The sequence below is a fragment of the Equus asinus genome, chromosome 2 (assembly GCF_041296235.1).
Source record: "Equus asinus isolate D_3611 breed Donkey chromosome 2, EquAss-T2T_v2, whole genome shotgun sequence".
NCBI classification, from domain to species: Eukaryota; Metazoa; Chordata; class Mammalia; order Perissodactyla; family Equidae; genus Equus; species Equus asinus.
Window position 1 is genome coordinate 6,818,030 of NC_091791.1, and position 20,220 is coordinate 6,838,249.

Genomic DNA, 20,220 nt, shown 5'->3' on the forward strand with positions numbered 1-20,220 from the left:
CATACCAAGTCAAATGGCCTAGGTTGGGCACCAGGTGCCCTTCAGTTTTCTGATCGGTAAACTACAGCCATGAAAAGCGCCACGTAGAGAGAGGAGGGTGAGAGAGGTGCCTCAGAAGCATCGCCGATGGTTCTTGTAGCGCCCACCTGCTGGAATCACACTGGAAGCTTTACAAACACTGAGGCCGGAGCCTTACACCCAGGGATTCTGATGTCATTGTTCAGGGGTGAGGCCTACGCACTGAGGTCTTTACAAACACCCAGGTGACTCTCCGGTGCAACCGGGGCTGAGAACCGCTGAAGAGAGGCCCCACCTTGGAGGAGGAGGTTTCAAACAGAGCCTGGCTCCAACTGGCCATCTGGAAAAAGGTAGCAATGATATTTTGATTTTTAAAAAATGAATTTTAAGATGACCCTCCTATCCGTTTCTTCTTCTTTACCTATCTCTTTTGAGTCTGTAATTTCCCACATATGTTTAAAATCTGAGCATGACCAAAAAGACTGCCATGAACAAAGAAAAAAAGGAAAAACCAAGAAAGACAAGCTGACCATCGTCCCGTGTCTAACAGTTAGGACGCCACGAGCCTCAAGTGCTAAGATCACATGCGCTGGTCCTCCCGTCAGAAGTCCAGCTGGAGGGGAGCGTTTCATTAGTTGAGTAAAGAAATATCTATCCTGCTCTGAAGAAAAGAAAAATGCCCCCGTGCTTTCTTATCACATCTTAGCAAAAGAGAACAATGTGCTCCCGTCACACACAGGCTCTTCCCCTCTCAAAAGCACTCTCTTGAAAAGACCAGTAGCTCCATGACTCTGTCTGTGTTTCTCAAAGTGTGTTCCCTGGATCACCTCCATCAGAATCACAGGGATGTTGGTTAAAACATAGGCACCTGGGACCCACTCACAGACCTATAGAATCAATCTCTGGAGCCTGGGAAAGCTGCAGGTGTAGCAGCCCAGGTGATTCTCAGGCACCTTGGAGTTTGAGAACTGCTGCTTAGTGTTGAGCACCAATTATACCATCAGGCTCCCAAAGTGAGGACACATGAGCAGTGGGAGCTGCGCGCTGCAGTTACCGCTATTATTTCGGATCCTGTGCAGTTCCATGCAAGCGTTCATTTTAAGCACTTGGAATGACGAACGTCAAAATGGGGGCTCAAGATGCCGCGAGCATTCACTAACGCTGGGTATATTCAGTCTTCTGTGTAGCTTCCTGCAGTACTTCATGCATACACGTAATACAAACAAAATGAGGGCAGGAGAGACTCTCCTGGTCTCAGACTGGTTAGACGCTTTATTAAAAATCACAGCACATTGTTTTGAACACACTAGCTATTTACTGTTAGGACATAGGATCTGCTGGTTAGGAAGCATGAAACACCTTGATCATTATGCTGGTCAAAACTCATGGTTTGCAACTGAGCATTGAAATGCAGCAAAACTACATCTGTCCTGATCTAAACCCCTTCCCCACCCCATTGTGATACGTGATTGTCCTGGTCATTGTGTTCGTCTGAGCAGTTGTCAAGCTTGCGTGTTTGCTTGCCATTGTTTCATTGTCTGGAGTTTGACCCCCCATGTTGCCAGGCCTGGGCAGCCCTGAATTCCGGTTTAAACCAGCGAAGGTGGAGGGCTACACGAGGGAGTTGGGGACCAGGGCAGAGAGGGGCTCCCATAATCACATTTGCTGTTTCCATGGAAGAGCGCTGACTCGTCTCCCATATAAACCTGTGCCCCCCAGTCCTAGCCCCCCTCTGGAATTTCATCTTCCCTCCCGGGTGAGGCTGTGAACCTGTGTTCAGGCGCTCTGGGGCCTGGTGGAGGTCATGATCGAAATTGACGATCCCCATCAGACACAAACACCATTAAATAAACTAAGAGTAGACACCCAGCAAAGAAAACCAACTCCCTAGTCAGAGGAACGTTTCCAGAATGTATAACCATCTCACAAACAGATCTGGGTTTCTTCCCCTTCCAACTGCTTGGAGGTGGTGTCAGGTGTGGGAGAAAAGGCTTTGGAGGAGAAACTCTTGAGTGTTAGTAACAGAGTTCTCTGGAGGCCTGTTGGCCCTTGAAAGAGAGTTTACTGCCTGCATTACAATGGACTGCTTGAATAATTGCCATCTTTTTCCATTTGCAGGAGACTCTGGCATCACAGAACACAAAAATGATTTCATCCATAGTCATTTCACAGCTGATTGATGAGAATAAATCAAAAGAAAATGGGGCTGCGTTGCCCGCGCCGTGTGCAGTCGCTCAGCCTCCAGCGTGTCCCATGAAGCAATCTTTGGCTAATCGCAGTGGAGTCACCATCAGCAGGGCATTCACCTTCCTTCCTGGCAGATTAGGAATTCAGACACCAGCAGAGGAGCGAGGATCTGAGTCAGAGCGGCCACCCAAAGAGGAGAAGCTGTGCGGTGGCCCCCAAAAGGGATTTGCGTCCATCACCATCACGGCCAGGCGCGTGGGCCCCCCAGCCAGCACCCTGGTGTGGGAGGCTGTAGGGGACCCCATGTGCAACAAGTGCAGAGCCCAGGATGCTCTGCTCAGGGACCCCTCTGCTCTGGCCAGTGGTGTCGCTCCACTGCAGTATCATGGACCTTTCGCCTGCACGGAATTCTCCAGAAACAGCTCTGTGATGAGGTTGAAGCTTCCTGAGGCCCACACACAGCTGTGTGAGGGACACGAGTACTGGATCACCAACGGGGACAACAGAGAGAACAGTTTTTCTCCAGATACCCCACAGTCGGGAAAGAGCCCACTGGTGTTCAGCTCCTGTGTCCATCTCAGGGTGTCTCAGCAGTGTCCGAATTCCATCTACTATCTAGACAGGCCCCTCTCTGTCCCCATTGAGCAACCTCATCTTACCAGTCCTAAAATGCACAGGTCGGTCCTGTTGCTCAACCTAAATTGCAGTTCACACAGATTGACACCAGATGGAGTAGATGGCACAGCTAACGGAGAGCCAATAAGCAGCGCCCTGAAGCAGGAGCTCACAGAGGGAAACAAGAACCTCCTAGGCCCGCGCTGGAACCCAGGTTTGCAAGAAAGTTTCTTGAAGGAAAATGTATCGTTGGAACAGGTGCATTTGGGGACTGGCACATGTCCTTGGAGTGGCTCCCCTCCGTTGGAAAATACAGAATTTACAGATGTGGGAACTAACCTGGTCACTGTAAGAAAAGGGAAAGAGGACCATGCAACTCATTGTCACACCAGCAGTCACACCAACCAGCTGTCCATTCACATTCCTGGCTGGAGTTACAGGACAGGTGAGTGCAACTCCTGATCTCGCGAGGGCGGCCGCCAGTGAGGACACCTCCCCATCAGGTGATTGATACAAACGCCCTGCCAGGGTGGACAGGGGGCAAGTTTCTTCTACACAACCTATTCTCAGTAGAGTCGCTTTATCTGCTCCCTCAAAGCTGACTGTTGATAGCTAAGTGACGATGTCTAGTTTGGGTAGGTTTCTTAGAAGAGAGTTTTGTGGATTATGAAAGACCTTCCCTCAACGTTTTGTCTCCAACAATAGTTCCAGACCATATGTAACAAGTAGAAAAGTCAAGCCCCCAAATGAGGTCACTTTAGGCCTGCGTCATTCCAAAACAGGTGACAATAACAAAGTACCATCCACTCCTGAGTGTTTCGTCTCTCTGGTCCGAACACCTGAATATCTGGAATTGTCCAGAGCGCTCACCTTTTACCTTTCAATCAGATAGTTGATATTTATGGATTGGCCTTAGAAACCTAGGCCACACATCTCCATAATGAAGTGTCTGTGTGTGTGAGAGTGTGTGTGTACAGTAATTATAGGATATTTTCAAAAAGAGGGAAACTGGGGATGCTCCGTGCCAAAGAGTAGCAGGAGCTTTCTGTTTCTTGAGCTGTTTTCTGAGGCGACTCTGCCGGGATTTGTGGCTCTTTCCCCCACTCCAGGACCAGGCGGCGTTCCGGAGGTCAGCTGCCCCAGACACCCCTCCCCTTTCTTGGGAGTTGAGGTGGGGAAAGCAGATCTTAGCCAGAGGCCAGATTTCTTTCTTTCTCTGTGTGAACTTCCGATTCTCAGCTTTACTTTCTGCAAGAGACTCTGGTTTATGAATTAGTGACTTTCCACTTGGGGGAAATATTTAAAGATAATAGTAGTAAAATTGAAAATGCAGCATATGCATAATAATTTTACGGTGCAGTTTTTGTCCATTAAAGCTTTATTAATTAATAAAAATGACTGTAAAACATTTTAAAGCTATAATGTGCGTAGAAATGTTAAATGATGTAATTAATTTTAACAAGTATATATATATTGAAGGCTGAGAGATTTTTAAGGCAGTTTGACACGGCTTTCGGATTGATTAGACCATTGAAATGCCTCTGAGTCTTGTAGACTTATTGCAAGAAGGAAAATGTAAGCAGCTGTCAGTGTTGCAAAGACAGACCTCAGTTTAGTATTTAAAGAAATTGTTCCAGCCGACCACTTCCTTTTCCTCGTAGATGAAGGTTCCGGAAATATATGGGCTGCATTGTTGTAATGCACATCCTTGTCTTTATGTCGTTTCTCATGGTGTGAAATAATAATTTGGATTTACGGCACTTCCCCTAAAGGGTCTTTAAAAATCCCTAGAGTCAAGTCTCAAACGTTTATCTAGGGAGCAGGAGCAGGGAAAACCTCCCCGACTTGTTTTTGGTTTTGATGCACAGAAGAGTTTTGAGCGTGTCTTTGTGACATGTCTCCTCCTGTAACTGATTTTCTTAGGCAAAGGGTATGAGTTAATTCTACTTCCCGTGGGCCAACTTCCCTCAGAACAGCTCTATAGCCCAAAGATTCGCAGGTGGAGCTTTTGAGCAGCTCTAAGTCATGTGATCTCATTCTACCATTCCAGGAAACAGAGATGCACAGAGGCCAGATGGCCTTTTTCAGAGTTGCTGATCTATTATTTTCTAGCACAGTGAATGTGGACAAGCCACACTGCCTCTCCGAGCCTGTTTCCTCATCTGGGTAACTAAAGAAGGGGGTGGATTGGGTGTTCTTCAAGGTCCCCTTGAGCTTGGAAAAATTCCTGCTCTATTTGCCTGAGGTGGAACCTGTGAGGGAGAGAGGTTCTTTGTGACTCTGGGTCCCTTAGTCATGAAGTTCAAAGCCGTAGAAACTCGGGCTCACCTTTTTGAGCACCTGCCTCAGATGTGTACAAATGCACACTCACACACACACATATCCCTGTCCTTTCGTGCTCTCTCACTCGGAAACTAATTTGCAATGGAATGTATTTCTTCCCAGGTGACAAGAAAGCGCTTCTTGTCCACGCTATAGAATTCTTGCCTGAAATTTATAAGCACAACTCATGGACTGTTACTACCACCGGCTGTCCTAGTGTAATCTACACAACGCTTCAAGGGTGAGCTCGCTGACCTTCAGTCTTGACAAAGCTTTTTAGCCTTAATGCAAGTACTTTCCAACAGTGGCAGAGCTCATTAAAACACCAAGGAACTGTTTGTATTTTCCTGTCTGAAACTGGAATCTTGTCTGAGGCTTTCTTGACAGCCTCCTGTGGCTGTACATGCTATTAGTGGTCTTCAGACTTCATAGTTACTGAATCTGATTCTTTTTTATCTGAAAGATTCCAAAATACCACATGAGCAGCATCCTTACTGCTGACTTACTGACATCCGGCTGCAGGGTAGGTGAGGCCTGGGAGATGCTACAAATGGAAGCAAGGCAATTTTAGCTCTAGTCGTTAGGTCATCAGACAGAAAGTCCTGTAAGTCGTATTCTTGAATGAGCCTCCAGGACACGTTCTCAGAAAGATTGCCAAGATTAGGGAAAATGGGATACATTACTTACGAACCTTTTGTGCAGGACAGATGGGCCGTGTCTACTGGGACAGAGCGTTCTAGCAGACACGGGTACTTGTTCTCTTTTCAGGGGCTGAGGTCTTAGGGACTGGTTCTCTCTTCGCTCGTCTCCTCAGTCCCTGTATGTTTGTCTCCACCACTAGTCAGCATCCTGCTAGCACCTGCCTGGTGGGCATCCCTGCCCCTATTATAAGGAAAAATTTCATCATCATTGTCATTGTCATCATTATCATCATCTTATCAACAACCACAACATACAGTGTGGACATCCTAGATGCCAAGCCTTGGGCTACATCGGTGTATCCATTAGTTTGAGTCATTCAAACAACTCTGTAAAGAGAGAATCTTTGGCTCTGTTTTGCAGATAAGACAAACGAGGCTTGGAGATTACATGATTTGCCCAAGTGCCAGAGCTGAGAACAGTCCTGTGTGTGTGGCTCCTGCTGTGCCCTTCTCAGTGACAACCCTAACCAGAACGGTTAGGATGGTGGGGATCGACTCAATGGTGGGCCCCATCTCCACTATCATTAAAGGTGATGTTGGAAGACCGCTCATGGACATATGAAGTAATACCAGAATTTGGTGGCCACTTACCCTGGTAGAATCTATTGGGAGAGTGAGCTACACAGTTAATTTCTAATTAAGTGTAATAAGCCATGTCATTTGATATAGTTAAAATTTATTGGCTCAGAAATCCTTCTCAGCCTGAAATCTTATTCTTTGCGGTGTTCTATGGGATATACCATATTGATCTGCATGGTTCTCTCCTCACTGGGTGTTTCATGCCTCGAACAGTGTTGACTTCAATACATCACTTATTGCCAGTTTCATTTTGCCTTCATGACCTAGAGCTGAAGCTTTCCTCTACTCCTGAGACACCCAAGTAGATGGAGCAAAACCATCTGATTTTGTTAGACGCTTCTGGAGAAGAGACTGATGCGCAGTTTGCCCAAGTCTATTTGCCCCAAATGTTGGTGTTCTATGGTGGACTCTATCTTTGAATGCCTCCCTCAGTGCACAGGCTTCTGGTGGCACTGGCCTAAGAAGTCCCCAGGGGAGTTCAGTATCACTAGTGACCCAAGATGTGAATGGCTGGACAGGATTCATTGGCGAGGAATCACTGGATCTCTGCCAGATCACCAACTGAGCGCTGTGTCTACTAGTGTTCTGGTGCTGTAGTCTAACGCATTGGTAGTGAAGAAAGCGCTTATACCCATCAAGGGAAGATGACAGACTATATGTATATGTGTCAAGCCCACCAGAGAAATCTTCGTTAGATTCAGCTCCCCCAATCCCCTGAGGACTACTTCTTAGAGGGGCCAGAAGACATTTGCGGAACCCTTATTTTACAAATGTGATTTTTCTTTAATGATCTAGAACTGAGGTCGACCAATTTTTTTGTAAAGGACAAGATAGTAATTAAGTTAGGCTTTGTGGGCCAGATGGTCTCCATAGCAACTACTCAACTCAGCTGTTGTAGAATAAAAGCAGCCACAGACAATTCACACATCAATAAGTGTGGCCATGTTCCAATAAAACTTTATTTACAAAAACAGGCAGTGGGCCAGATTTGGCCTGCAGGCTGTAATTTGCTGACTCTGAATCATCCATCCTCCAAGACAAACTTTACCCTGTTTATCAACGTTGCGTGTTGGGTTCTCTGGAAATCCAACCCTGAGATGGAAGTGAAAGGACAGGGCATTTACTGGGGAGTGCTGTTGACATGGCACCCGCGGATGGGAAGGGAAGAAAGCAGGAATGGGCAGAGGGAGAAGTTGCTCTGTGATGCAGTCATAATGAAGGCCTTAGGGAACTCTGAATTTGGGGAGCCCCTTCAGAGTTACTCTCAGTCGAAGCAGGGGGTTGGGCTTTATACCCCCTGAGAAGGGGATGTGACCTTGGATGAGCAGCTCTCTTCAGCCAGCCAGTTGCCATAGTTGTGGTGGACTGCAGGACTCCCAGCATCTTGGGGATACATCTTTCCATCCTGAGGGGGGATCTGAATGCATCACAGTTGGCCATTCTGTTTAATCTACTCTTTCCACGCTGTGACCTCATAATTCTCTAAACCAAGTCAAAGATCTTGCAAGGCTGGACCTGGAGCAGTGGGGTGGGGGCGTGGGGTATGGACCTTTGCACCTGTGTGGAGAATTCTGTTCTCCCACCCTTGACACTTATTCATTCGTTCAGCAAATGTGTATTGGACAATCATGCAGGTGTGGGCATGATGACTTGGACCACAGTGGCAGTGGTGCTGAGAAGTGCTCAGCTTCTGGGCTATGTTTTGAAGATAAAGCGCACAGGGTTGCTAGGGATCAGATGGGTTGGCAGTGCCCACAGTGACGTGTCTACCGGGTATATCTAACCATCTCGTTTCCTGAGGCTGACTCAACTCGGCAGTGCTTCCCAAGCCCTGCAGCTTGTCTACCAGCGCCTGGCCAACATTTATACCATGGCTGCACACTTTCCTGCTGATGGAGTGTCGTTGAGGACCAGGTGAACAATTTTATGATGACAGCTTCTTTTGTGAAGCTGTAAGAGAAGAAGTGGGCAGAAGGAACAATCATTGTGAACAATGTTTTTGTATTTTATTGTTAACAAGATAAACCAGGGAGTGTTAGAATCAGCTGACAAATGGACAACAAAACTGTTGAGACCCCAGTATCTAGTAACAGCTCGAGAGCAGGGATTAGCAAACTGCAGCCCGAGGGGCCAAACCCAACCCTCCACCTGTCTTTGTAAGGCAGGTTCTTTGGAACACATCCATGCTTATTCGTTCACATGTTCTGTGGCCGCTTTTGCGCTTTATCAGCAGAGTTGAGTAGTTGGGACAGAGACCATGCGACCCATAAAGCCTGCAATATTGACTATCTGGGCCTTTGCAGAAAAAGTGTGCCAGCCCCTGCTCAAGGGCGAGCTCTCTGGGTGACTTTGGGCAAGTCACTTTCCTGCAAGGTCTTCAGTTTTTCATCTATGGAATGAGACATAGACCAGATTATCTCTTGAACTCTTGTCAGCAGGTCCATTAAGTTATTCATTTTGGGGGCTGTATTTTGCTGTTACAATGGATCTAGACAAGTCCAAGGTTCAGGTTAACTCTTAAGTTATAGGAGAGATGCTCAGAGACAAAGGGAGAAGCTCTCACTCCTTGAGCTCCAGAACCCTGTTTGGGTTCTGGGTTCTCTGGGTTCTGCTCCACCTTTTCTGACCAGTACGCTCCTGGCTCTCTCTCACTCTTCCTGCTCCCTAGATGCAGGTGCCACTGAGGTTCAACCTTAGCATGCAGCTCTCCTGCCTCTTTTCACATCAGCAGCGAGATCAGGCACTTCCATGCCACCCGCCATTGTCAACAAGTGGATGGGGCATGTGTCTAGCCCTGGCACTCCTGCTAGTACCAGAACAGAGTCCCCTCTAGACAACCTCCCCTCACTCATGTGACATTTATTGTGTCAGCCATGGTACCAGGCACCATGCTAGGTTCTGGTTGCACAACGCTGAAAGAAAACTCAGACATGGTCTCCCACCATACAGCTTACAGTCTGGTGGGAAAACAGACATGCAACTGATATTCCTAAAATAAGTGTGTGATTATAGATTGTGGTCCATGCTCCAAGGGAAGGTGAGGACCATAAGTTTAACGAGGGAGGCATAATTTAGAAGAGGGAGTTTGTCAAGAAGACCTTTCTGAGGGAGGGACTTTTAAACTGATTCTTGAAGCATGACTAGAAGGACCAGCGTGTGCCAAAGCTTCAAGGCAGAGATGAGCTCGGCACTTTGGAGGAACTGAGAAGGCCAGTGAGCCTGCTACATAACAAGTACACGCCCTGAGACTAGAGAGATGCGCTCTAGCCATGGTTGGGGTTAGGGTTGGGGTTAGAGGCTTAGAGACAAGAATAAGGATTTAGAATTTTATCCTGAGTGCATTGAGATGCTATGATATAATGTGTGCTTTAAGAAGATGGCTCTTGCTCCTTGGAGGAAAAGAGAGAGGAGGGAAGGCCACTGCTGTTGCATAGATAATAGTCATTTCGGAGGCTGTGGAGGCAGGAGAAGTAGTCTGATGGTGGAATTCACAAGCCTCAACTACTGATGAGGTCAGAAGGAGGGAAACAAGGAGGTGGCAAAGATGAAATCTGGGTTTCTGGCTTGAGCATCCAGAGAAGGTTTTTTATTTTAACAAACTTTATGTTTTAGAGCAGTTTTAGGTTCACAGCAAAACTGAGAGGAACATAGAGAGTTCCCATATACCCGCTGCCCCCACACATGCACGGCCTCCTTCACAATCAACATCCTGCACCAGATGGTATATTTGTTACAATCAATGAGCCTGCAGGGACTCACCATCGTCACCCAAGTCCAGAGTTTACATTAGGGTTCACTCTTGGTGTTGTACATCCTATGGGTTTTGACAAATGTATGATCGCATGTATCCATCATTATGATATCATACAGAGTATTTTCACTAAAAATCCCCTGTTCTTCCCTTATTCATTACCCCCCCTCCGCCAACCTCTGGCAACCACTGCTCTTTTAACTGTCTCCATCATTTTGCCTTTTCCAGAATGTCATATTGTTTTCAGATTGGCTTCTTGTACTTACTAATATGCATTTAAATTTCCTCCGTGTCTTTTCCTGGTGTGATAGCTCATTTCTTTTTAGTGCTGAATAGCATTCCATTGTCTGGAAGAACCACAGCTTGTTTATCCACTCACCTACTGGACGAGATCTTAGTTGCTTCTAAGTTTTGGAAACTCTGAATAAAGCTGCCATAAACATGTGCAGGTTTTTGTGTGGACGTAAGTTTTCAACTCCTTTGCATAAATACCAAGGAACGTGATTGCTGGATCCTATGGTAAGAGTATGTTTAGTTTTTAAGAAACTGCCAAACTGTCTTCCAAAGTGGCTGCACCATTTTTGCCTTCCCACCAGCATGAATGAGAGTTCCTGTTGCTGCACACCCTCACGAGCATTTGGTGTTACCAGGGTTCTGCATTTCAGCCATTCTAATAAGTGTGTAGTGTATCTCATTGTTGCTTTAATTTGCATCTTCTTGTTGACATATGATGTGGGGCATCTTTTCATATGCTTATTTGCCATCTGTATGTCTGTTTTGATGAAGTGTCTATTAAAGTCTTTGTCTCATTTTTAATCCAATTGTTTGTTTTCTAATTGTTGAGTTTTAAGAGTTTGTTGCATATTTCGGATAACAGGGGAGGTTTTTATCCAGATTGGGAAGATAAGGAGGAGCAGAGCAGGTCCTGGGCACCATGAGGAGAGGTTACATCTGAAGAGTCGGGGACGTTCAGGTGCAGATGGTAAGTTGGGAGTTGGACCCGTGAATCTGGAGCCCAAGAGAAAGTTCCAGTCTAGAGTTGTGGTTGGGGAGCCTTCTTCCTAAAGTGTGTGTTTTATGCCACAGAAGGGTTTAAGAACACCCAGGGCAAGAGAAGGACAGGATGCAAAAGGGTCCTGGAATGCTAATATTTAGAGGTCTGGCAGGAGCAGCAGTGTTTCGGCTCAATATTAGTACTACAACCACCTCCGCTGCTCTTTCATTTACTGAGGTTTGACTGTGTGCCCTGCGCTGTTCAGGTACTTCATGAGTTTTAACCCATTTACTCCTCCCTAGAAATCCATGGGATAGGTGCGTTGCTGACCTTCATTTTCCAGATGGGGAAACTGAAATGTAAAGAGGTAGAGATTTGCCTGGGGCTACACAGCTGGATGGGGGGGAGGGGCTGGGGTGGACAGGCTTCCTGCTTCTCCATCTGGCTGTGTTCCCATGGCCTCCCAATGGCACATCCAGGCCTGTCGTCACCTTTCTGCTCAGATTTCTCCTGCTCTTGGGAACGGTTCCTTCACTTCCTGGACTCCAGGCTCAGGACTCTGAGTCATCTTGGGACTCTTTCCTCCTCTCCCTCACTGCTGTGTCCAGTCACCGGCCACGTCAAAAGTCTCATGTCCATCCCTTATCTTCCATATCCGCAGCCACTGTCCTCCTTGAAGCCTTTATTATCTTCATGAAATCTCTATGCCCAAATAGATTTGTTTTCCTGACTATAAATTTAATATAGGCAACTGAGAACAACAAAAAGTAGAATAAAAAGCTCAGTACCCTGAAATAATCATTGCTAATATTTTGGTGTATTTTCTCCCATTCTTTTTCTATGCATATGTATTTTTTCTTTTAAATGGCTGAGATCCTGCTGCATATGTGATTTCTCTCTGGGTCTCTGCCACTTAGCACTATATCATAAATATTTCCTGATGTTAACAGTACTTTACAAAGATAACTTTTATTGGCTATGAAATGATGTGTTTTATGGATATATCATAGTTGACTTAATTATTTCTTCATGTTGGTCCTTAAAGTTGTTACTCATTTTTCACTTTTGGGAATAACATTAATGTGAACCCTTGGTGTGTAAGGCTTTTCTGTAGGCTGGATTATTTCCTTTTGAGAAATATTCTTGAAATGGGCTGTCTAGATCAGAGAGTATCAGCCTTTTTAAGGTTCTTGATGCACAGTACTGAATTAGACGCCAGGAGAAACCGAGATGACCGCTTCCCCCTTCAGTGTTGTAAAAGGCCATTTCTGTATGTGCTCGGCCAAGATGAGGTATCAATTTGCAAACTTTTGCAAATTTCCTGATGAAAATTACTGCTTTGTGGTGGGTTGGGCTGGCATTTCTGTGATTGCTAACAAAGGGGAATGGTTTTCTTCATGGTTCCTGCTTCTCACCTGACCTTGTCCATAGCTATGTGACCATATAGCTGACCATATAGCTATATGACCATAGTCCATAGTAGGCACCCCCTCCCATGGAGCCTTCCCTCTCTAGGCCTCAGCAGTATTGAAATGTGGGGCCAGATAGTTCTCTGTTGTTCAGGGCTGTCTACGCATTATAGGACGTTTAACAGCATCCCTAGCCTCTGGAACCCTACCCACTAGATGCCAATAGCCCTCCCTCTTAGTTGTTACAACCACAAATGTCTCTAGATATTGCCTGGTTTGGGGGTTGGGTCAACAAAGTCACCCTTAGTTGAGAACTGCTGGCCCGCACTGTGCCCAGACTTCCTTACAGCCCGCTGTTATTGTGGGCCACCGTGTTCAGCAATCCTCACCGCTCACCAGATGGCGACCAGCCTCAGTGCATCTTCCCAGCCTCACCTCTCAAGTACTCGACTCCCGGGAATTTTATGGCCTTTTATTGTGATGTCTTTGCTATGTCAGGAGGCCATTTTTCTTCTTCTAGACTGTACTGTCCTAGAGGTCAGAACCCCAGTCTGAGTCATTGGCATGAACCTCTCCACGCCCAGCAGTGAGCCACAGAGCATGCAGCACCTCCTCAGGACCCGGGTGCTGGGCAGAGCACAGGTCATTCTGATGACCCAACAAAGCCTTGCTGATGTCAGTCACGTAAAAGCTCACTCCCTTTCCTTCTTCAAACCACCTCTCCCATGGCCGTATCCAAAACCTCTCTAGCCAAGAAAGGGTGAGGAGCCGTGTAAGATTCACTGTCCAGAGGTAGGTTGTGAAAAGTAAAGTGAAAACTGTAGTATCCCCACTTGGTTTTAAAATTGAGGGGAAAAAATACATCAAAATATTCTTTCCCTCTAAGAACGCACTAAGAATAATCAAGTATTGTCGTGAAACAATTTTATTATCCTTCAGATGGTCAAATTTAATGTTAAAAATAAAAGTATAGACATTGTTGCAAAAAATATTCTGAAGGGTTTTTTTTGGTGATTTAACTCCTGGTAAGTCTTGATGCAGTTGGGTCATTTTCCCCATAATCTTGAAGATGATGATCAGATCCCTCCCCAGAGTGTATTGGTCTCTGAAGGTTGCTCATGTCAGCCACCCCAGCTGGCACTGTGGAGCAAAGGGCTTATTTTCTTCTTTCTGAGTAACTCGCTTAGTTGTATGAATGGGTTGTGTCCCCACATTGTTCAGGAAATGGTCATTCCAGTGGGCCATTTGCTCAAGTTTGCCAGAGATAGATGAAGAGAAATGGATTCAAGTTCTGCAGCAGGCTGACGGGATAGCGGTCTGATTCGTAAATTAGGAAACGGCAGAGCAACCCTTCATATGTAAATAAGAAATCATGATAATCAGGGTGACAGAGCAGCAGCACCAGGGGCTGGGAAATGAGTCCCGTTTGAGTTTCAGTTCAAACTCTGCTAGTTGCTGACCTCGTGTCCTGTGTGAGGTAATTTACATGAGGAGCACCGAGCACGGTGATACATAGTGGGAACTCTGTACATTTTGTAATTACCATTAGTCTTCAGTATCATCTGAGCTGTCTGCGTGATATCAATTTAGACATGATCTTCAGAAAAGGAAGTGGTAGTAACATGGTGAATTCTGTAAGGAAAAGTATTTCAGATGTAGATGATCCTCGAAAAAAGGAAAAAAAAAAATGTGAGAAATAGGTGGTGTGTTTAATTCCTTTGGCTTGATGAGTTTTTGCTATTTTCCCAATTAACACAGAAGCTCAGATCTCTCAAAAAAAAATGTAATCTTATTTTCAGTGTTACTAACATTGGGAGAATGAGAGATAAATGAGGATGGTAAGATCAGCCTATAAATTCATCTTAAGCTATGTTGTCCAAGTAGTTTGTTGTTAAATGCACAAATCTTTTTCGCATTGCTATCACAGGGTCATTTGTTTCCCGTGTAAGGTCATAACTGCATGAAGGCGTTACTGTGGATGAAATATCAGTTTACACACAGGGCATTCACGTGATCTTATGTGGTTCTGAGGCTATGCTCAGGGGCCACACTCAGAGAGCGTGGAAGGGTGTTCAGGGGAGGGCATCAGACACATCAGGGATGCTTTTTCAAAATGCCCGTGCTGGGCCCTATGCTGGAATTCAAATAAGTGCCTCCTTGGTTAAGAGCCCTGTTCTGGAGGATGCAAGGGAAGGAAAATAGTTTTCCTTCCACCGTTCTAAGTTCTGTCTGGGGCCCCTATAACAAAAGACAGATTAACAAGAGAAAAAAAAATAAGATGATTAACATGTACACTTCATGTATATGTGGGAAATACCCAGGGAAAAACGAGTAACTCAAAGCAGTGGCTTAAAACTCAGGTTTACTTAGCATCTTCAACAAAGAGCAACAATGTTGTGGAGAAATGACAGGACAAAGGACAGCAGTTTTAGGCTTCCAAGGTTGGCACAGTAGGAAAGTAGATATATGGGAGGAAACTAATGGTAGATAAAGGCTGAAGTTTTTTATGTCGACTCCTCTGGTGCTGTCTCCAGGCTGATAGGTCTCAAGTTGTCTCTGGTGATTAACTTCTGTTCTTCCTGGTAGAGAGGGGAGGCGGGACACCTTTGTAAATTTATGTCCTGCTTTAAGGCAAATAGGGGGAGGGCGGAGAGCTTTGCTTATTTCTGCTTCTTCTCAATTGCCTTCAGCTCAAAATAATCCTTATGCCAAAGTGACATATTTTGATGTGGTGGAGGGACAGCATGTCCTTCCTCCTGTGCATCTTGATTCTCAGCTGTTTAGGGGTGATGATCAGACTCTTCAAGGTTGAGGTCCCCAAGAGGTGCTGAAGGGCAGCTGCCCAGGACAGGTGTCCTCTTTGCAGGGAGCACAGCCTTTGTTATGCCACTTACGGTTAGAAGCTGCTGCCTCAAATGCCTGCCCTTGCCCACTCTGAGTCCTGTGATAAATGCCCCATGGGAACATAAAAACCCATAGTCCGGGTGAGGAATAGATAAACTGGCCCATTAGATGGTGGTTGCCTATAGAATCAGAAGTTGAAGACAAAGGCTGCAAAACTCTGGGTTTTCTTAACTGTTTTCTCAATTAGTTGAAATATTTGCATACAAGGACTGCATCCTTTTGGTCTTTTGTAGAACTGCCTTTCTTTTCATTGTGCTTTGGTGTTGGGTCATCAACCTACATTAAGGACATGGATCATTCATAGTATACAGGGCCATTTATGTGGGCCCAATAAGGAAAAAAATCTCTACTCGCCGTGTTCCGAGAGTTAAACTATAGTGCTGTGCATCTTCTGAGAAACTCTGGTTCTTACCTCTCAGAGCTTTTGACCCATGAAGCTGCTATTGTTTCTCCTTCTACACTGTCTGTTAGAAAATTCAGACAACTTTGAGGCCCTTCTCTTGCAAATATTCAGTCTTATGGCAATATCTGGTGTTTTGGCTTTGTCTTATCTTTCCCATGTATAAACATATAATTTGGCTGAAATAAAGGGAAAAATTCTATAGTTTTACTTAAAACCTGCTCCCTCCTTGGGGAGGATGCTAAATTGAAGGTCCAGGCTTGCGCTGAACAAGTTGGTGTATGTTCAGCAGATGAATGGCTCTGGTGTTTTAAGATAGAGGCTTATCCACTTTTACATGTAGATGGACCACTGGTAGGTGTCTTTGATCAGATGGCCTATGTAGATGGTAAACAAATGACTCTGAGTTCTGGCGGCCTCCTGTCCTTCACTCTCGTAAATACACGTGTGTGTGTGTAAGACCGAGTGACCCACTTCAGTTTAGAAATGATGGCAAAGGAGCTGTGAAGAGTGGAGCATCAGACCCCAGCCAGCAGAGTTTGGCAGACGTGGTCCATAAAACACACTGAATGTCCCAGCATTGTGCAGTTGGGAGATACAGCTTTCCCAGACACCAGGGAGAATTTGTGCTGATGTAATGGTTGTGGCAAAGCCCATCGTGATTCTCTCAGCCCCAAAGCCTACCTTGACCCTCAGCACTGCTGGCAGCACTGTGGTTTCTCTCTAGGTCTTACATCATCCATAAAAACGCTGCTAAAAAAAGGGTATAAATGTAATCAGTTTCTCCTTTAATTCCTTTGCTTTCATACTGGTTTCCCCCTTCTTATTGAAAAAAGTAAAACATGTGCATTGTAAAAATTAAAATGTAAAAAGCAAGAAAAGGAAAATAAAACCAACCATAACCCATTACCCACAGATAACATCACTGTTAATATTTTAATCTATCCTCCCAAGTAGGTTACTTGCATCTTCTCACATACACAACAAACTTTTCTTTTATTCTTTATTCTTCTTTCCTTTTCTTAAGAAAAAGGGGATCATGCAAAACATGGTTCTAGAAGGCTGCTCGTTCTCGACAATGGATTGTGAGGTTCCTTTTCATGTCCTACATATTCTATTAATCATTTAATGGCCACACGGTCTTCAATTGAATAGATTTACCTAACCTATCATTTAAAACCCTTCTTGTTAAGTAGATTGTTTCCATTTTTACAACAACATGTTGACAAATGTCCTTGTAGAGAAATCTTTGTGGGCATGTCATGTGATTTCCTTAAGCCAGGTTCCTAGAATTTCTGGGTCAAAGGATAGGCACAATTTTAAGGTTTTTTAATATAGATTTCTAAATGATGCTCTGTAACAGCTGTGTCAAGTTCCACTATCAACACATAAATACGAACTTCCCTGAACATTCATAAGCCTTGAGTATTGGCATCACAAAAATTTCCATGCCATTTTGATAAGTGAAAAATGATACTTATGATATAATAATTTGTATTTTTTTGATGGACATGTTGAACTTTTCATGTGTTTATTGTACATCTGTATTTCTTCTTTCTTGAATTTCCTCTATATTTTCTTTGGTCACTTTAGTAGTTTTTCTTTTGAATTTTTATTTATGTTAAAAATATCCTTTTGTATTTTACTTTTTATTATAATTTTTAAACTTTGAATTTTGAAATAATTTTAGATTAACAGAAGAGTTACAAAGATAGGACAGAGAGTTCCTGTATATCTTGTGTATATGGCTTCTCCTGTGTTAACATGTTTCATAATCACGGTACTTTTATCTAAGCCAGAGTTGCTCAACCTCACACTATAGACATCTTGGGCTGGATGATTCTCGGTTGTGGGGGCTGTCCTGTGTATTGTGGAATGTTAACAGCATCCCTTGTCTCAACCCATGAGATGCTGGTAGCACCTCCTCCTGGCTCCCTAGTTGTACAACCAAAGATGTCTCCAGACATTGCCAAATGTCCCCTGGGGAGCAAAATCACCCGCAGTTGAGAATCACCAATCCAAACTAAGAAAGCAGTATTCGTACAATACTATTAACTAAGCGACAGAGTTTGTTCACATTTCACCAGTGTTTCCACTAATGTCCTTTTTCTGTTCCAGGATCACATCCAGGAAATCGTTGCATTTAGTCATCATGTCTGTTGATGGTAATTTTTGACATTCACATGTTTCTATTATCTTCTTAACCCTTTTTCCTTTGTTTTCACTGACAGGCTTGGAATGGCCTTCTCTAGCCCACATTCCTCTCTGGCTCCTTTATTTAAAACTGTCACCTCCCTGGATATGTTTCCTCCGGTGCTGTAAGATTGGGATCTATTTTTCCTAAATGGCCTGCCAGTTGTCTATGGACTATTGATGAGATACTCCATTATTTCTCTGCTGGTTGGAAATGCCAATTGTATGTCGAATTTGTGTTTATGCAGTGATTTCTCTTGACTTATACGTTTGTTTCCTTCTAGAAATTTTCATGCAACTTGAATATTATGTGACTCACAAAAGCTCCTCTGTTACCATCTATGGATTTGAAAGATGGAGAAGCTTTCAGATCCTGCGAAGTGTGCACTGTTGGCAGTGGATGTACCTCATTACTGCAAGACCCAGGCAGTGAGAGACTCCGGCTGCTGTCACACTTTTCCAAATTTTAATTTTATATTTAAAAATATCCTCTCAATCTGACCCTACACTCTGTTTTTACAGCAATACTGAGAAAATTTACTTACATTAAAATGTACACATTTAATATCTATGCCCACGTAACCAACCCCACCATGAAATACAGACCAATCACCTCAGAAAAACATGTGGCCCCTTTGCACATTGGGATCCCCTTCCCCCAGTCCCCAGAAACCACCAGTCTTCTTTCTGTCACTATTCTAGAGTCTATGTAAGTTGAAGCAAATTGAAATTCCTTTGTGTAAGGTTTCTTTCACTCAAACTAATGCTTTTTGAATTCTTCCATGTCTGCATCTATCCTTAATTTCTCTCTGCAATGCTTTGTAGTTTTCATTGTAGAAGTCTTTCATGTATTTTGTTCAGTGTATTCTTACTTAATTCATATTCTGAATGCTACTGTAAATGAATGATACTGATCTTTTTTTGCTTAGAAAGATTAGCCCTGAGCTAACATCTGTTGCCAATCTTCCTCCTTTTTTTGCTCGAGAAAGATTAGCCCTGAGTTAACATCTGTTGCCAATCTTCCTCCTTTTTTTGCTCAAGAAAGATTAGCCCTGAGCTAACATCTGTGCCAATCTCCCTCCACTTTATATGTGGGTCACCACCACAGCATGGCTCACAATTGGTGTAGGTCTGCTCCTGGGATCCGAACATGTGAACCTGGGCTGCCAAAGCAAACTGTGCCAAACTTAACCACTATGCCATGGGGCCAGCCCCAATACTGATTTTTTTAAAATTTCACTTCCAACATTTTTTGCTTACACGTAGACATATATATGATTGCTTTTTGTGTAGTGCCCTTGAATCCTGTAACCTTGCTAAAAGTGCTTAATTATAGAAGCATTTTTGTAGATTCCTTAGGATTGTCTATGTACACAATATTATATATGAATAAAATTTTACTCATCCTTTTACCATCTTGATGCCTTTAATTTCTTTTTTCCTTACCTTATTATGCTAGGTAAGACTTACAGTAAAATGTTGAGTAGAAGTGATAAAAATGAGCATCCTTGACTTATCCCCTTGTTAGCCACAGGGATTTAACAAAGATAGAGAGAGAGAGAAAGATTGAGTTATCTCCTAGGTTGAGGAAATTTCCTTCTATTTCTAATTTTTTTCTCTTTTTTTATTCTGATAAAATATATATAACATAACATTTACCATTTTAACTATTTTTATGTATACAGTCCTGTGGCATTAAGTATATTCACATTCTTTTGCAACCATCACTACCGTCCATCCACAGAAGTTTTTTCATCTTGCAAAACTGAAACTCTGTACCTCTTAAGCACTAACCAGCATTCTCCCCTCCGTTGGTCCCTGGAAACCACCATTCTCCTCTCCGTCTCTATAAACTTGACTACCTCATATAGGTGAATCATAGAACATTTGTCTTTTTGTAACTGGCTTGTTTCACTTAGCGTAATGGCCTCAAGGTTGATCCATGTTGTAGCATATGTCAGAATTCCTTCCTTGTTAAGCCTGAATAATATTCCATTGTATGGGCATAGCAGATTTTGTTTATCTATTCATCCATCAATGGCCACTTGAGCTACTCCCACCTTTTGGCTATTGTGAATAATGCTGCTATAAACATAAGTGTTTAAATATTTGTTTGACTCTCTGCTTTTAATCCTTTTGCGTATATA

General features: G+C 44.0%; 1 protein-coding gene across 5 annotated transcripts in view; it reads left to right on the top strand.

Moving 5' to 3' along the window:
* The window catches only part of C2H10orf90 (chromosome 2 C10orf90 homolog), a 214,032-nt gene that overhangs the window by 144,256 nt on the left and 49,556 nt on the right, over positions 1-20,220 (top strand). For all 5 annotated transcript variants that reach the window (XM_070481036.1, XM_070481028.1, XM_070481030.1 and 2 more), the window contains one exon: positions 2,137-3,265. In XM_070481036.1, coding sequence (XP_070337137.1) covers positions 2,137-3,265 — 1,129 coding nt within the window. The remainder of the gene's footprint in view (positions 1-2,136; positions 3,266-20,220) is intronic.